The 14,089-nt window shown below is 48.3% G+C and overlaps 1 protein-coding gene across 2 annotated transcripts in view; it reads left to right on the forward strand.

Moving 5' to 3' along the window:
- The window catches only part of RGS9 (regulator of G protein signaling 9), a 90,950-nt gene that overhangs the window by 31,531 nt on the left and 45,330 nt on the right, over positions 1-14,089 (forward strand). The window contains exon 9 of one of the 2 annotated variants that reach the window (XM_054458610.2): positions 9,214-9,285. In XM_054458610.2, the coding sequence (XP_054314585.1) occupies positions 9,214-9,285 (72 nt within the window). The remainder of the gene's footprint in view (positions 1-9,213; positions 9,286-14,089) is intronic. The other variant, XM_054458611.2, reaches the window with a different exon arrangement.

Consider the following 14,089-nt stretch of genomic DNA (forward strand, 5'->3'; position numbering starts at 1 on the left):
ATACGTCTGTGTTGAGCTTCTCCTTGCTTGGAGCACACTGAATCTCTGGCTTTGGGACTTCAGTGGCCCAGAGAGACAAGCTGTACAGAGCTGGTGTAACTTGCCCCAGCTCATCAATGGGAAATGGTAGCCTCATTCCCCAGCACACAGAAGTGGGCTCTGACTGCTACATACTGGGATTAACTCTGCTGCCCCTATTTCCTCCTGTCTCAGCCCCCTGTGCTGCCTATGGGTCATGGGAGGTAGGAGATGTGAATGAGATTCTGGAAACCGAAGAGTTAGAAAGAAATGTTCTTCCTCCTCTTCCTTTAGCTTCCTTGCCTGCCAGGTATCAGAAATTCTCTGAACCAGAAAGAGAACTGAGTGAGGCCTGGTGTCACAGTTTATGGATTTTTGAACTTCAAGCCCATCCGATTTTGGCTGTTTTGCTTATATTCTTTATATACTCAAAACAGATTCTCCTAAGGTGTTCCACCCTGTAGGGGCATGGGTTTGGATGCTGTGTTGTCGAGGTTAAGGTGCTGAGGTTGATCCCAAGCAGCTTGTTTGATTTTTTCTTTGCTTCAGGGTTTCTCCTCTAGGGAAACCAGTTTACAGATGCCTGACGCAGGTATCTGTGCTGGGTGATAGAGCACAGGGTCCCGGAGACAAGCACCCCTCCTGGTTGGTAGCGTAGAAACTCTTTGTATGAGAAGGAGCCTCACATTGCTCGTGTGTTCCAGAATCACTCCGTGGTGAGGATAAGGAGACGTGGCGGATATGCCACATTTGGCAAGACACCTTGGTGCCCAGTGGCACCATACCTGAGGGTAGGTAAAGAACGGCTTCTATATTATGTGCAGAGACTCCTCACTGTGCGAATGCCGATGTGACTACATTCCTTGCAAAGTGACATAGACTAGCTATGCATTAAAATGAAAAACTGATCATCTGGGTTCTTCTCAGTTCTCCTGGGGTAAGCTCTCAGCCCCCACCAGGCTAGTGGCTGAGTGGCTCTTCACAGCATGATACAGAATCACATAAATATGACAATGTGTCTATGACCACCACCTCCGCCCGGCCCATCTCCGCCACCATGACCGTCATCTCACCTCCCACTCCCTCACCTCCCTTATCTCCCTGACCTCTACCACCTCTCTTATTTCCCCCACTTTCTCTACCACCTCCACCACCCTTATCGTCATCGTCATTGTGGTCATTGTCACCATCACCATCACAGTAGACATGAACTGAGAACTCCCAGTGTGCTGGGCACTGTGCTAAGCCTTATGCATTCTTTTTTTTTTTTTTAAGATGGAGGCTTGCTCTGTCACCCAGGCTGGAGTGTAATGGCACAATTTCAGCTCACTGCAACCTCCGCCTCCCAGGTTCAACCGATTCTACTGCCTCAGCCTCCTGAGTAGCTAGGATTACAGGCATGCGCCACCATGCCAGGCGAATTTTGGCATTTTTAGTAGAGATGGGGTTTCACCATTTTGGTCAGGCTAGTCCTGAACTCCCGACCTCATGATACACCTGCCTTGGCCTCCCAAAGTGCTGGGATTACAGGTGTGAGCCACCGCGCCTGGCCGCCTTCTGCATTCTTATTGAACCTTTGCAGCCCTGTATGGAAGGGCTTATTATTATTCTCATTTTAATGATAAGCAAGTGAAAGCTCAAGGATGTTGCTAATTTGCCCAAAGTTACACAGCTAGTAAGTGCCAGAGGGTCTGAACCCACATACCGCTGACTGTGGAGCTCCCCACTGCCCTTAGCCCTGGGCACTTCTGCCTCTCATGACAATGTCATGTGATGTCTCGGTGCAGTTCAGTCCTTTGGTAACCTCCTGGGTCATCAGAACGTTGCCTGGGTCACTTCTGCTCTAAGAAGCTGAATGCCTGGGTCCACACGTGCCTGGTCCTTCTTTGACAGCACTGGGGACCCAAGTTCAGCATGAGGCTTTGATGGACTCAGAGTGGTCCTAGAACTTCCAGGACTTAAAACTGCTCCCCACATCTAACCTCTTTCATGGCTGCTCCCTAAGTGAAAACTAGACCAGTAGTCAAAGATGAGGCAGGAGAGTGCAGTGGCCCCACTCTCTGTGATTTTCTTAAAATTCTCCCCATCTCTTGTTGGCCTGTGGGGGTGGAAGGTAGTGTTTTTGAAGAGCATCTCAGTCTAGAAATTGAGCAATCTGACTGACAGGCTCAGGAAGCCCCGGAGCTCACAGACTGCCAGACTGTCTCCAGGAGACCCAAACAAACTGTCAGTTCAATGGGAAAAAAGCCAGCCAAGGCAAACAAAGCACTTGGCGCTGTGGAGTGTCGCGGCCACTCCGTGTCAGACTGTAACCAACAGTTGTAGAGTGAGACGTGGCCTGCTCTTACTGAACTGACTCATTCACTTGTTCATTTGTCTGTTCATTGATCCATGAAACCTTCATTGAGCCTTGACTTTGTCCCAGGGAAGGGGTTAGGTGCTGGGTGTGAAATAACAGCCAAGAGTCATTGAGTACTCCTCGGAACCTGTGTTAAGCTCTTGGCACAGATGACCACATTGACGCCTGATGCTATGATGTAGGGAATGTCACCATCCCCATTATTCAGATGGAGAAATTGAGGCTCATAGAGGTTCAGTAGCCTGCTCAGTTCTGGGAGAGGAAGCCACATCTTTCTGATGGTAAAGCCCAATATTCTGCTTCTGTGCAAGGAGGCCCCACCCGTGGTCCCTCTCTCAGCTCAAGGAGCTCAAAATCCAAATTGCTGGAGCACAGATGAGTGACACTCTCCCAGAGATAAGACCTAATTGCAGAAGGGGCACAGCGAGAGGGTGATTGATTTAGAAAGGCAGGGAGAAAAGTCTGATAGATGCTGTTTCAGGGAGATCATCACTGGCAAAGGCCAAGACCCCACTTGGGTGGTAGTAGTTGAGGGCTCTGACCTGAATTCCTACCTGGAGCCCAAAGGACACCTGTGATTCAGCATCCTGTAATGAAGGAAAACGATGTTTCTCACCCATTTTTTACTCAAATGGAACCAAGTACAGATCTGAGCACGATGCAAACAACAGTGAGTTTTGTAAATGAACAAAGGGAGAAAACGCTCCCTTAGACAGGCATGTGGAGGCCTTCCCTGCATCTTTGCTGTGCCATCTGTGACTTCCTGCCTCCCAAGGATGTAGTCTGAGGCTGCTTCCTGGCGGTGGGTGTGCTAAATCAAGCGATCCCTTATCTGCATATCAAGCTAAATGACCCTTGTTTCAACCACGTATGCAGACACTTGCCAGAGATGTCTGCCCTCCGTTTCCCGTTGAGGTTAGGCTAAATGTCCAACAATGGAATATGGCAAAATAAATTGAGGTATATTAACATGATAGAACATTGTGAAGCTATTCAAATAATATTTTCAAAGGCCATTCATTGACCTAGGAAAATGATCTGACATATAATGTGTTTTTTGTTTGTTTGTTTTTTGTTTGTTTTTGAGACAGAGTCTCACTGTGGGGTGCAGTGGCATGGTCTTGGCTCACTGCAACCTCTGCCTCTTGGGTTCAAGCAATTCTCCTGAATCAGCCTCCTGAGTAGCTGGAATTATAGGCGCCTGCCACCACACCTGGCTAATTTTTGTATTTTTAGTAGAGACGGGGTTTCACCATGTTGGCCAGGCTGGTCTCGAACTCCTGACTCTGCCTTGGCCTCCCAAAGTGCTAGGATTCCAGGCGTGAGCCACTGTGGCGGCCTGACACATAATGTTATATTATAAAACCAGGGTGGGTGGAATGCTCCATGTGCCGTGGTCCAAAAAAAAAAAAAAAAATTAACATATATTTTGTGAATATCTGCTCTATGCCCGGCGCTTACTAGGCAATGGGGATATTTGGATTATGAGCCAAGACAGACATTGCCCGTGACCTCAAGGAGTTTCTTGCAGTCTGGTGGAGAGACAAAGACTAAAATGATTAAACCAATGAATGAGTAACACGCAGAATGCCGTGGCAGCTGGTAGGAGGCAGGGGCCCTGCGTCCAATTGGGGGTCAGAGAACACAGGACACAGGATGTGGAGAGTGACATTCAAGCCAAAATCCTCTAGGAGCTGACTTTCCTAACACTGCAACATAAAATTGTCTCCTTGTTTCACCTCATCTCTACTTCTTTTTTCTTTCTTTCTTTCTTTCTTTTTTTTTTTTTTTTTTTTTTTTGAGACGGAGTCTTGCCCTGTCGCCCAGGCTGGAGTACAATGGCGCGATCTCAGCTCACTGCAACCTTCGCCTCCTGGGTTCCAGCGATTCTCCTGCCTCAGCTTGCCGAGTAGCTGGAATTACAGGCGTGCGCTACCTCGCCTGGCTAATTTTTTGTATCGTTAGTAGAGATGGGTTTTCACTATGTTGGCCAGGCTGGTCTCGAACTCCTGACCTCATGATCTGCTGGCCTCAGCCTTTCAAAGTGCTAGGATTACAGGCATGAACCACCGCGCCTGGCCTCATCTCTATTTCTTTCCCCTGTATTATTTTGTTTAGAAAACGAGTTAGTGTTTTACTTAGTATTTGTTTTCTGTTCCATGCACCAGAAGAGTCTGATATTTTTGGGATGAGAGTGAAGCTGAGAGAAGGAGGGGCAGGGGGACACGGTGGAGTACCACCGAGAAGTGTCCGTCACCTCCCACGCTGGCCTTGCTCTGTATGTGGGTTCCTGGGAACATCGCCTCCTCACGAGCAGTTGTCACGAGTACAGGAGCTCCTTTCCTGACCTGAATGATGATGCATTGAGCAAATTGCCTCTTTGGCTTACACCCAAGGGATGTTGTGGCGGGGGGGGGGGGGGGGGGCGGGGTCACACCCTGGTGTTCACAGTTCCTCAGGGTGAAGGAGGGGAGCTTGCATGTCTCTGAAGGTTTCCTGCATGAGGCACCAGGGCAGAAAGCGCCTGCTGTCTCCTTATCTGCAGGCGGCACACCGCAGGATGCATCGGCTGCCCTTACTTCCTAGGCGCTGACAGTCAGTTCTGGTTAACTTCATCTGAACACCCTGTTATGTGCCAGAAACTACGTCAGCAGCACTCTGGTGATGATCATAGTGGATCAAAGACTTTACACTACCTGATGAATGAAGAAATGGATGAATGAAAGGAGCTTGGGAGTCTCTGAAACCAGCAGAGGCAGAAAGGCAGCCCTCTCACCAGTTTCCAGGGCAGGGAACTGGAAAAGGACCACAGCTTGATTGGGAACAACTGAGACTTAAGGGCTGCTGCCCACAGAGGTGCAAGAGCCAAGGCAGCAGCGGCCAGAGGACTGTGCCTGGCTGTTCAGTAGGGAAGGCACGGAGAGCCAGGTTGGGGCTGGAACTGGACAGGCTGGCAGAATCATGAAGCCCAGTGGGTGGCTGCAGGTCTGAGAGTCTAAGGCCGTCTGGTCTGGGCAGCTGAGGGCATAGAGGAGTCTATCTCAGTTATGCAGTGCACTGTTGAGCACTGGGGCAACCAAATTTATATCAGAGCCTGGGGCACGTTGGAAGGAAAGAACTAGATGACGAATTCAAGACTTGAGCAGATGACCACACCGAAGTCACCAAGGCAGTGAGTGCCTGTGGAAGAGCAGCCAGACAGTGGTTGTAGGGCATCATGAGCACAGGCTGTGTGTGTGTGTGAGTGTGAGTGCATGTCTGTGTGTTTGGGTGTGCATGTATGTGAGAGTGTGCAAATGTATGTGTGTGAGTGTGTGTACATGTGTACATGTATATGAGCATGTATGTGTGTCAGTGTGTTGGCGTGTCTAGGTGTGCATATATGTGAGCATGTGTATGTATGTGTGAGAGTGTGTGTAGATGTGTGCATGTAAGTGAGCATGTATGTGAGTGTGAGTGTGCATATGTATGTGTGAGAGTGTGCCTAGGTTTGTGCATGCATGTAAACATGTATGTGTGTGTCAGTATGCACGTGTGTGTGTGAATGTGTGTATGTGTGAGCATGCATACGTGTGTGCATGTAAGTGAGCATGTATGTGAGTGTGAGTGTGCATATGTATGTGTGAGAGTGTGCCTAGGTTTGTGCATGCATGTAAACATGTATGTGTGTGTCAGTATGCACGTGTGTGTGTGAATGTGTGTATGTGTGAGCATGCATATGTGTGTGCATGTATGTGAACATGTTTTTGTGTATTCATTCTCATAGTGTTATAAAGAAATACGCAAGACTGGGTAATTTATAAAGGAAAGAGGTTTAGTTGACTCAGTTCTGCATGGCTGGGGAAGTCTCAGGAAATTTACAATCATGGTGGAAGGGGAAAAGGCACGTCTGACATGGTGGCAGGCAAGAGAGAGTGAGTATGTGAAAGAGGAACTGTCAGACACTTATAAAACCATCAGATCTCATGAGAACTCACTATCATGAGAACAGCATGGGGGACACCACCCCCATAATCCAATCACCTCCCACCAGGTCTCTCCCTCAATCCCTGGGGATTATGGAGATTACAATTCAAGATGATATTTGGGTGGGAACACAGAACCAAACCATATTAATGTGTGTGTGTGTGTGTGAGTGTGCATATGTACATGTGGGAGTATGCGTAGGTGTGTGCATGTATGTGAGCATGCGTGTGAGTGTGCCAGTGTGTAAGGGCATGTATGTATGTGAGCATGTGTGAGTGTGCATATGTATGTATGAGAGTTTGTGGGTGTGTGTGAGTGTGAGAGTGTGTGAACGTGCCAAAGTGTGTGTATGAAGTCTGTCTTCAGTTATGCAGGGGGATTTCTCCATACCAGATTAAGGGGCAACTCCTAGAACCCTTTTTGTCGAAGACACTGACTCTGCTGAGCCCCTGCCATGTGAGATTAGATCCCATGGTGTTATCCCTTCAAGACACCTGTCTCAACTCTAATTTATCCTTTGTGTGATTAATTGCTGAGTGGCTACCTCCCCCTTGAGACTGGGAGTGCCTTAGTAATGCCTGCTGGGGAGCAGTGGTCTTGGGGCACACTCACCATGGGCTCCCCAGGGCTCAGCACAATGTCCGGGACATAGGAAGTGCCCCATAGATATTTGCTGATCAAGATCCACTTGTAACAACTAGGGTAAGGTTGGCCGTTCCCTTTCCCTGTCCTCCTCCCCACCCACTTTCTATTGCCTTTTCCTTTCTCTTCCCTGTGTTGTCTTGTCTGCATGTATTTGCCTCCATGGTAGCTCAGTGAGCTGGGTTGCTAGATTTAGCAAATAAAATACAGGAAATTTGGTTGAATTTGAATTTCAGATAAACAACAAATAATTTTTATGTAAAATGTATTTTGTATATTTAGTAGAAATATATAATAAGCATCAAAATATTGGGACAGAAATTATTTGCAATTTATCTTAAATTAACTGGACTTCCTACATTTTATCTGGCCGTCTTACGTCTGAGCTAAAACCCAGTCTGATCCCATGGATGAGGCTGAAGTTGATGGCAAGAAAGCCCAGTTGTTTCCCAACTCTCTGCTTCAGTGTAGCCAACCTGGTTGGTCACATGTGCTGAGCAATGCGTGGATGCCTGGCATCACACCTGCATCAAGGGAAGTGAAAGACCCAAATTATTGCCCTCAAAGAGTCAAGAAGTTGAGAGGGACCAAGTAAGATTTTCTGGAGGGTTGAGTTACCTGCTGGCAAAGGGAACTAACAGAGATTACAGTCCCAGTTTAGGGCCATTCTTTTACATATGTAATCTTAAAATGAATACAACCCCTTGCTCAGCAATAGCTACCTTCTGTAGAGAGCTTCACACCCTATCTTGTTAAATCTTCACAAGAACCTGCCACGTAGGAGGCTTCTTCTCTGTTTCTTAGAGAGGTTAGCGAGTGCTGAGACAAGGAGTGTTTTCCAAGATCTCCTGCACAGCTGGGAAGTGGCAGAACCAGGAGTGGCACCCAGAGGTGCCTGACAAGCCTGGACTCTTCCCAAAGCACTGCTCTGTCACTTCTCTTTTCCCGCCAAGCCCAAGATGAAACCACAGAGTGTGGGGAAGGAGCACTGTGGGAAGAGTCAGGAAGCCCATGTATTAGTCTTAGTGAACTCTTTTGGAGCCTGAATGTTACCCATCCATATGCCGACTCACTCATCCATCCATCTACTCATTCAACCATCTGTCCATCCGTCCATCCATCCATCCATCCATCCATCCATCCAACCATCTCTCTCTCCCTCCCTTCATCCATCCATCCCTCCATCTGTCCATCCCACTGTGGTGCTGAGTTTGTCATCCATCCATCCATCCATCCATCCGTCCATCCATTTCTTCACCCATCCATTCACCTTCCATCTACCACCAATTTACCCATTCATCCATGCATCCATCCCTCCGTCTATACATCCCACTATGGTGCTGAGTTTTCCATTCATCTGTCCATCCATCCATCCATCCATTCATCTCTTCACCCATCCACTCACCATCCACCTACCACCCATTCATCCATCCATCCCTCCTTCCCTCCCTCCATCCATCCATCTCACTATGGTGCTGGGGATGCCATTCATTTTTTTTGTCCATCCATCCATCCATCCATCCATCCATCCATCCATCCATCCATTCATCCATCCATCCATCCATCCTTCCATCCCTCCATTCATCCATCTCACTATGGTGCTTGGGATGCCATTTATCTGTCTGTCCATCCATCCATCCATCCACCCATCCATCCATCCATTTATTCACCCACCCACCATCCACCTACCACCCATTTACCTATTCATCCGTCCATCCACCCATCCCCCTCTCCTTCCCTCCTTCCTGCCACCCATCCAACTCTGGTGCTGGGAATGCCATTCATCTGTCTGGCCATCCATCCATCCATCCATCCATCCATCCATCCATCCATCCATTTACTCACCCACCCATCCACCATCTACCCACCACCCATTTACCTATTCATCCATCCACTCATCCATGCATCCCACTATGGTACTGGGGGTGCCAACCACCTGTCCATTTTTCCATCCATCCGCCCACCCACCCACCCATCTACCCATCCTTCTCTCCATCCGTCCTTCCATCTCACTATGTTAGGTGCTGGGGATACTGGGAGGCAGAACAGCCCTCATGAAGCTCAACAGCTCACCTGGAGGGTTTACACCCACTCAAAGCTTCCCGTGGGCTAGGCCACAAGCTCTTCTCAGCTCGATCTCACAACTGGCAGATTAACCGAGACCCACAGTTAACCAGAAACTGGAGACTCTCCCTGTCATGACCTTATGTTGTTTTTATTCCATTTAGCCTGGAATGGACAATGTGCTGGACTACGGCCTGGACCGAGTGACCAATCCGAATGAAGTCAAGGTAAACCAGGTATGTCTCTGCTGCATAGTTTGGGTAGGGTCTAGGTCAGATTCTGGGGCTGGGAAGGTGTCCACATGTCTATTCATGTCTGTTAGGGCAACGATATCTCCTCTTTGAGACTGCCAAACAGAGGAGGACCGTGGGCTCTGTGGACTCAGGGTTGGGGGAGAAGTGGGGCCATGGAAGGGTGCTGGGTGAGGAGAAATTACGATTGAAGACAGGCAGAGGCTGTAGAGTGCAGGGAAGAGCCAATGGAATCTAGATGACTGGTTTTCAAACTTTTCTGAGTCACTTCCCCCTTTGAAAATCTGATGAAAGTTATGAGCTCATTCCACTCAAAGATGCACAGACAGACATTCTGTACACAGTTTCAGCCAGTTCCTTGATCCTGAGGAGACTGTAGACCCCAGCCTCGAAACTCTTGAATCAGTTTTGGATTTAACCTTAATCCACATGACAGGACCTGGAATCTAGACCACTTTCTTTCACATCCCAGTGGAGTGGGATCTTTGTAAAGATTCTCCAAGCAGGTTTCATTAAAAAAAAATATGCTTTCCTCAAATAGGCTGTCTTTCATGATGGATAGCCAATGTCCTATGAGTATTTATTTATTTATAGAAATACAATTCATAAGCCGTTGAGCCCATGGCCCTATTGACATTTTGGGCCAAATAATTCTTTTTTTTCCTATTTATTTATTTATTTATTTAATTCATTTATTATTTGAGACAGGGTCTCACTCTGTTGCCCAGGCTGCAATGCAGTGGCATGCTCATATAGCTCACTGCAGCCTTGACCTCTTGGGCTCAGTTGATCCTCCTGCCTCAGCCACCCAAGTAGCTAGGACCACAGGCACATGCCAACATGCTTGGCTAATTTTTGAAATTATCTGTAGAGACAGTGTCTTTCTATGTTGCCCAGGCTGGTCTTGAACTCCTGGGCTCAAGCAAGCCTCCTGCCTTGGCCTCCCAAAGCACTGAGATTACAGGTGTGAGCCACTGTGCCTGGCTCAGATAGATAATTCTTTGGTGAAGTTGTCCTGTGCATTTTAGAATGTTTAGCATTATCCCCCCCTCTGCCCATGAGATGTCAGTACCTCCATTCCTCTCCCTGCCCACCTAAGCCCCAGTCCTAACAATCAAAAACATCTCCAGACATTGCCCAATGTACCCTGGGGAGGAAGTCAACATTACTCTGGCTGAGAACCACTGATTCCAATGAACCAGCCTAGACCCATTTAAACAGATCTTAGATGGTTTCATTGCTTTCTGTCAAACATTGTCTTTGGGTAGCAAGGGTCGTCATCTCTAGCCTAGGGTACATCTATAGGGCTCTGCAGAGCCTTAAGGCATGAGTGGAAGCCTGTAGGGGTGTGCAGGGGAAAGAGGAGGGTGGAAGTGGGAGGGGAAAGAAAAAGGAGCCAGAAATGTTAGCAAGGCAGCTCTGGGACAGTGTTTGCTTTTGCTCCCTGGAGAGGGTCACCGGGGGAATCATTAGGTCTTTTGTCCACAAGCTGGAGAGACCCTTCCTTTGATACACACAGGGTGCAGTCAGCCTTAACTCAGCTGTTCCCAGGGCAGCCTTTCCCGTGTTCCCCTTGTCAGAGAACAGATCACTGCTGAGGCCTTGTAGGCTTGGTTGCCATGGAAACAGCATCCTCGAATAAAAGACTGAACCTGGGTGGAAGGTTTGCTTTTTTTTACGGCTAACTAGCAGCTCTGGAAACCTCTTTCTTAGGGAGGAGAGAGAGGGTGGAGGCAGAAAGCACATCACTCATTCTGACATGGGGGGTGGGAACCAAGGGGCACCCATCCGTGACCCAAGCCAGGATACTGCTCAGCCGTGTGTGTGTGTGTGTGTGTGTGTGTGTGTGTGTGTGTGTGTGTTGGGGGTGGTTAGGCAGGACCTTAACTTCATCCATTTGAGAGGGAAGCTAAGGAGCTGAGCTGCTCCATCCTGGGGGTGACTTCTGAGGAGGGTGACCAGATTACTCTCTTTACTGAGGAGGCATCTTTGTGCGCCTTGGCCTTCAGAGCCCATTTCCTGCGGATGTGGATGCTGGCAACAACCTCAGCCCAGAGCCCAGTGGGCAGGCTGGGTGTGCGACAGAGGGTGCCTTTGCCATGGTGGGGTGTGATACGGGCTGTGTCTCCGCTGTTGTTTACCATTATCTTCTCTTTCTCTCTCTCTCTCTTCCCAGCTATCTATCTATCTCCTGTCTGTGCACTCTGGCTGCTGTGGAATAAAGTATTAAGAAGAATAAAGAACTGCAATTCTCATGCATGCAGAGCCCCTTCCAGCCCTCCCCTCAGCCAGCCCCAGCATGCTGTGGTTTATCTGTCTGCAACATTTTCAACTGTCTGCAAGTCCCCTGTGCTCCCAGGTTAATCTGCCCTGAGAGAAGAGGGTTGCCAAGAGCACGAAGCATCTCCATGAAGACCTGGGAGTGCAGAGGCTTTGGATTTTTGTCTCACTTCAGAGAACTCACAGTGCCTGAGCTGGTTTGAAGAGAGGTCATTTTGAGAAGGAATCAATCCTTCTTTCTTTTTTTTTTTTTTCTTTTCTATTCTTTTTTTTTTTTTTTTTTTTTTTTTTTTGAGACGGAGTCCCGCTCTGTCACCCAGGCAGGAGTGCAGTGGCGCGATCTCGGCTCCCTGCAACCTCCGCCTTCTGGGTTTAAGTAACTCCTTGCCTCAGCCTCCAGAGTAGCTGCGATTACAGGCGTGTACCACTATGCCCAGCTAATTTTTTCATATTTTTAGTAGGGACGGGGTTTCTCCATGTTGGCCAGGCTGGTCTAGAACTCCTGACCTCAGGTGATCCGCCCATCTTGGCCTCCCAAAGTGCTGGGATTACAGTCATGAGCCACTGTGCCCGGCCATCAATCCTTCTTTTTAAACTTTTATTTTAGGTTCGGGGGTTACATTTCAGGTAAATTGCATGTCACCGGAGTTTGGTGTACAGATTATCTTGTCACTCAGGCAATAAGCATAGTACTCATAGGTAGTTTTTCCATCTTCTCCCTCCTCCCACCCTCCACCCTCAAGTAGGCCTGGGTGTCTGTTTTTCCCTTCTTTGTGTCCTTGTGTACTCAATGTTCAGCTCCCACTCGTAAGTGAGACCATGTGGTATTTGGTTTTCTGTTCCTGCGTTAGTTTGCTTAGGACAATGGTCTCTAGCTCCATCCATGCTGCTACAAAGAACATGATCTCATTTTTTTATGGCTGCGTAGTATTCCATGGTGTATATGTACCACATTTTCTTCATCCATTCTACCAGTGATGGGCATTTAGGTTGATCCCATGTCTTTGCTATTGTGAATAGTGCAGTGGACATAGATGTGCGTGTGTCTTTATGATGGAATGATTTATATCCCTTTAGGTATATACCTAGTAATGCGATTGCTGGGTCAATGGTAATTCTGTTTTAAGTTCTTTGAGAAATCACCACACTGCTTTCTACAGTGGCTGAACTAATTTCATTCCCACCAGCAGCATATAAGCTTCCCTTTTCTCCTTGCCAGCATCTGTTCTTTTTTGACTTTTTAATAATAGCCATTCTGACTAGTGTGAGATGGTATCTCATTGTGGTTTTGATTTGCATTTCGAGAATGAGTAAATTCTTGAGAAGATGTATCTGTTTTCCCCAAATAGAGGCAAGTAACCGTCAACCATAAGGAGGAAAGTCATTAGGTTGGCAGGTGTCTCGGGCCCTGGATGGCCCACTCCCACCGGCTAATGGCAGCTGGGAGGGACTGGCCAGGGGCCAGGACCACACTCTAGAAATGAGTCCTCTTTTAGCTCCAATACCTTGAGGCATACAGAACCCCCAACTCCTCCACCCCAGGAGGCGATGGGGGCAGGGGCTGCTCATGGCAGGGTCACTGCCATCATTTAGGGATGAGGGTAGTGTCAGGTGCTGAAGAGACCCTCGACATTGGCCTGAGCCCCAGCTCTGCCACTTCTGGTCCATGTGATCTTGGGCAAGCTCTTTCTTGAGCCACAGTCTCAGTTTCCTCATCTCTAACAGGGAAGCATGCTAGTTCCTTTGTCAGAGGATTAAGTGGGATCACTTATGTGTAGTGTCTAGAATGCTAATCAACACGTAGACACTCCACACACAGCTGGTATTATTCTAAATGTTGTCATGCTGTGAGAGAGAATTTATGGGACTTCTAGACCTCAGACTCCATGTTAGGGTGCTGTACCTAGCCAATTTCCTCTTCTGCCTTTTCACCTTCTCATACTTCTCCCCCGGTTGGAGGTGGAAAGAGGCGTTACATGCCAATTTCAACTTCTCTGCCTACTCCAATAAGCAGCTGTCAGAACCTCAGTCTACACTGGCGAGTATACAGATCTTTCAGTAAAAGGCAGAAATATGGCCTCCCAGTATAAAATACTGTGCTCTGCAGAGGTGCTCAGCCTGGAGCCCTCAGTGAGCAACACCCCCTCCCCATACCATATGCTCCCACCAATAGGGGACAAACTGCTTTCTTCTTGTGACTTCTGTGTGACCATGCCTAGCTGAGGGAAGGGAAGGGGCTGATGTTTGCTGACAGCTCCCTGCATGCCAGGCATGGAGCTGAGTGCGCCACCCTTTGTAACGGCTCAGCTAAGACTCGCTACTGCGTTATGAGGCAGATGGCCACGTTGACCTCTGTTTCATGGTTGAGAAAGCAGGCCGAGAGAGAGGGTGGCTTCCCCAAGGACACACAGCTGAGAAGTGGTGAAGCCAGGATCTGAACCTCAGCTGATGGCCACCAGAGCCCACTCCACATCCTGCCTGATGTTTTCTAATGTCCTTATTGTGGCTG

Source organism: Pongo pygmaeus, chromosome 19, assembly GCF_028885625.2.
Source record: "Pongo pygmaeus isolate AG05252 chromosome 19, NHGRI_mPonPyg2-v2.0_pri, whole genome shotgun sequence".
In the NCBI taxonomy this organism is placed as follows: Eukaryota; Metazoa; Chordata; class Mammalia; order Primates; family Hominidae; genus Pongo; species Pongo pygmaeus.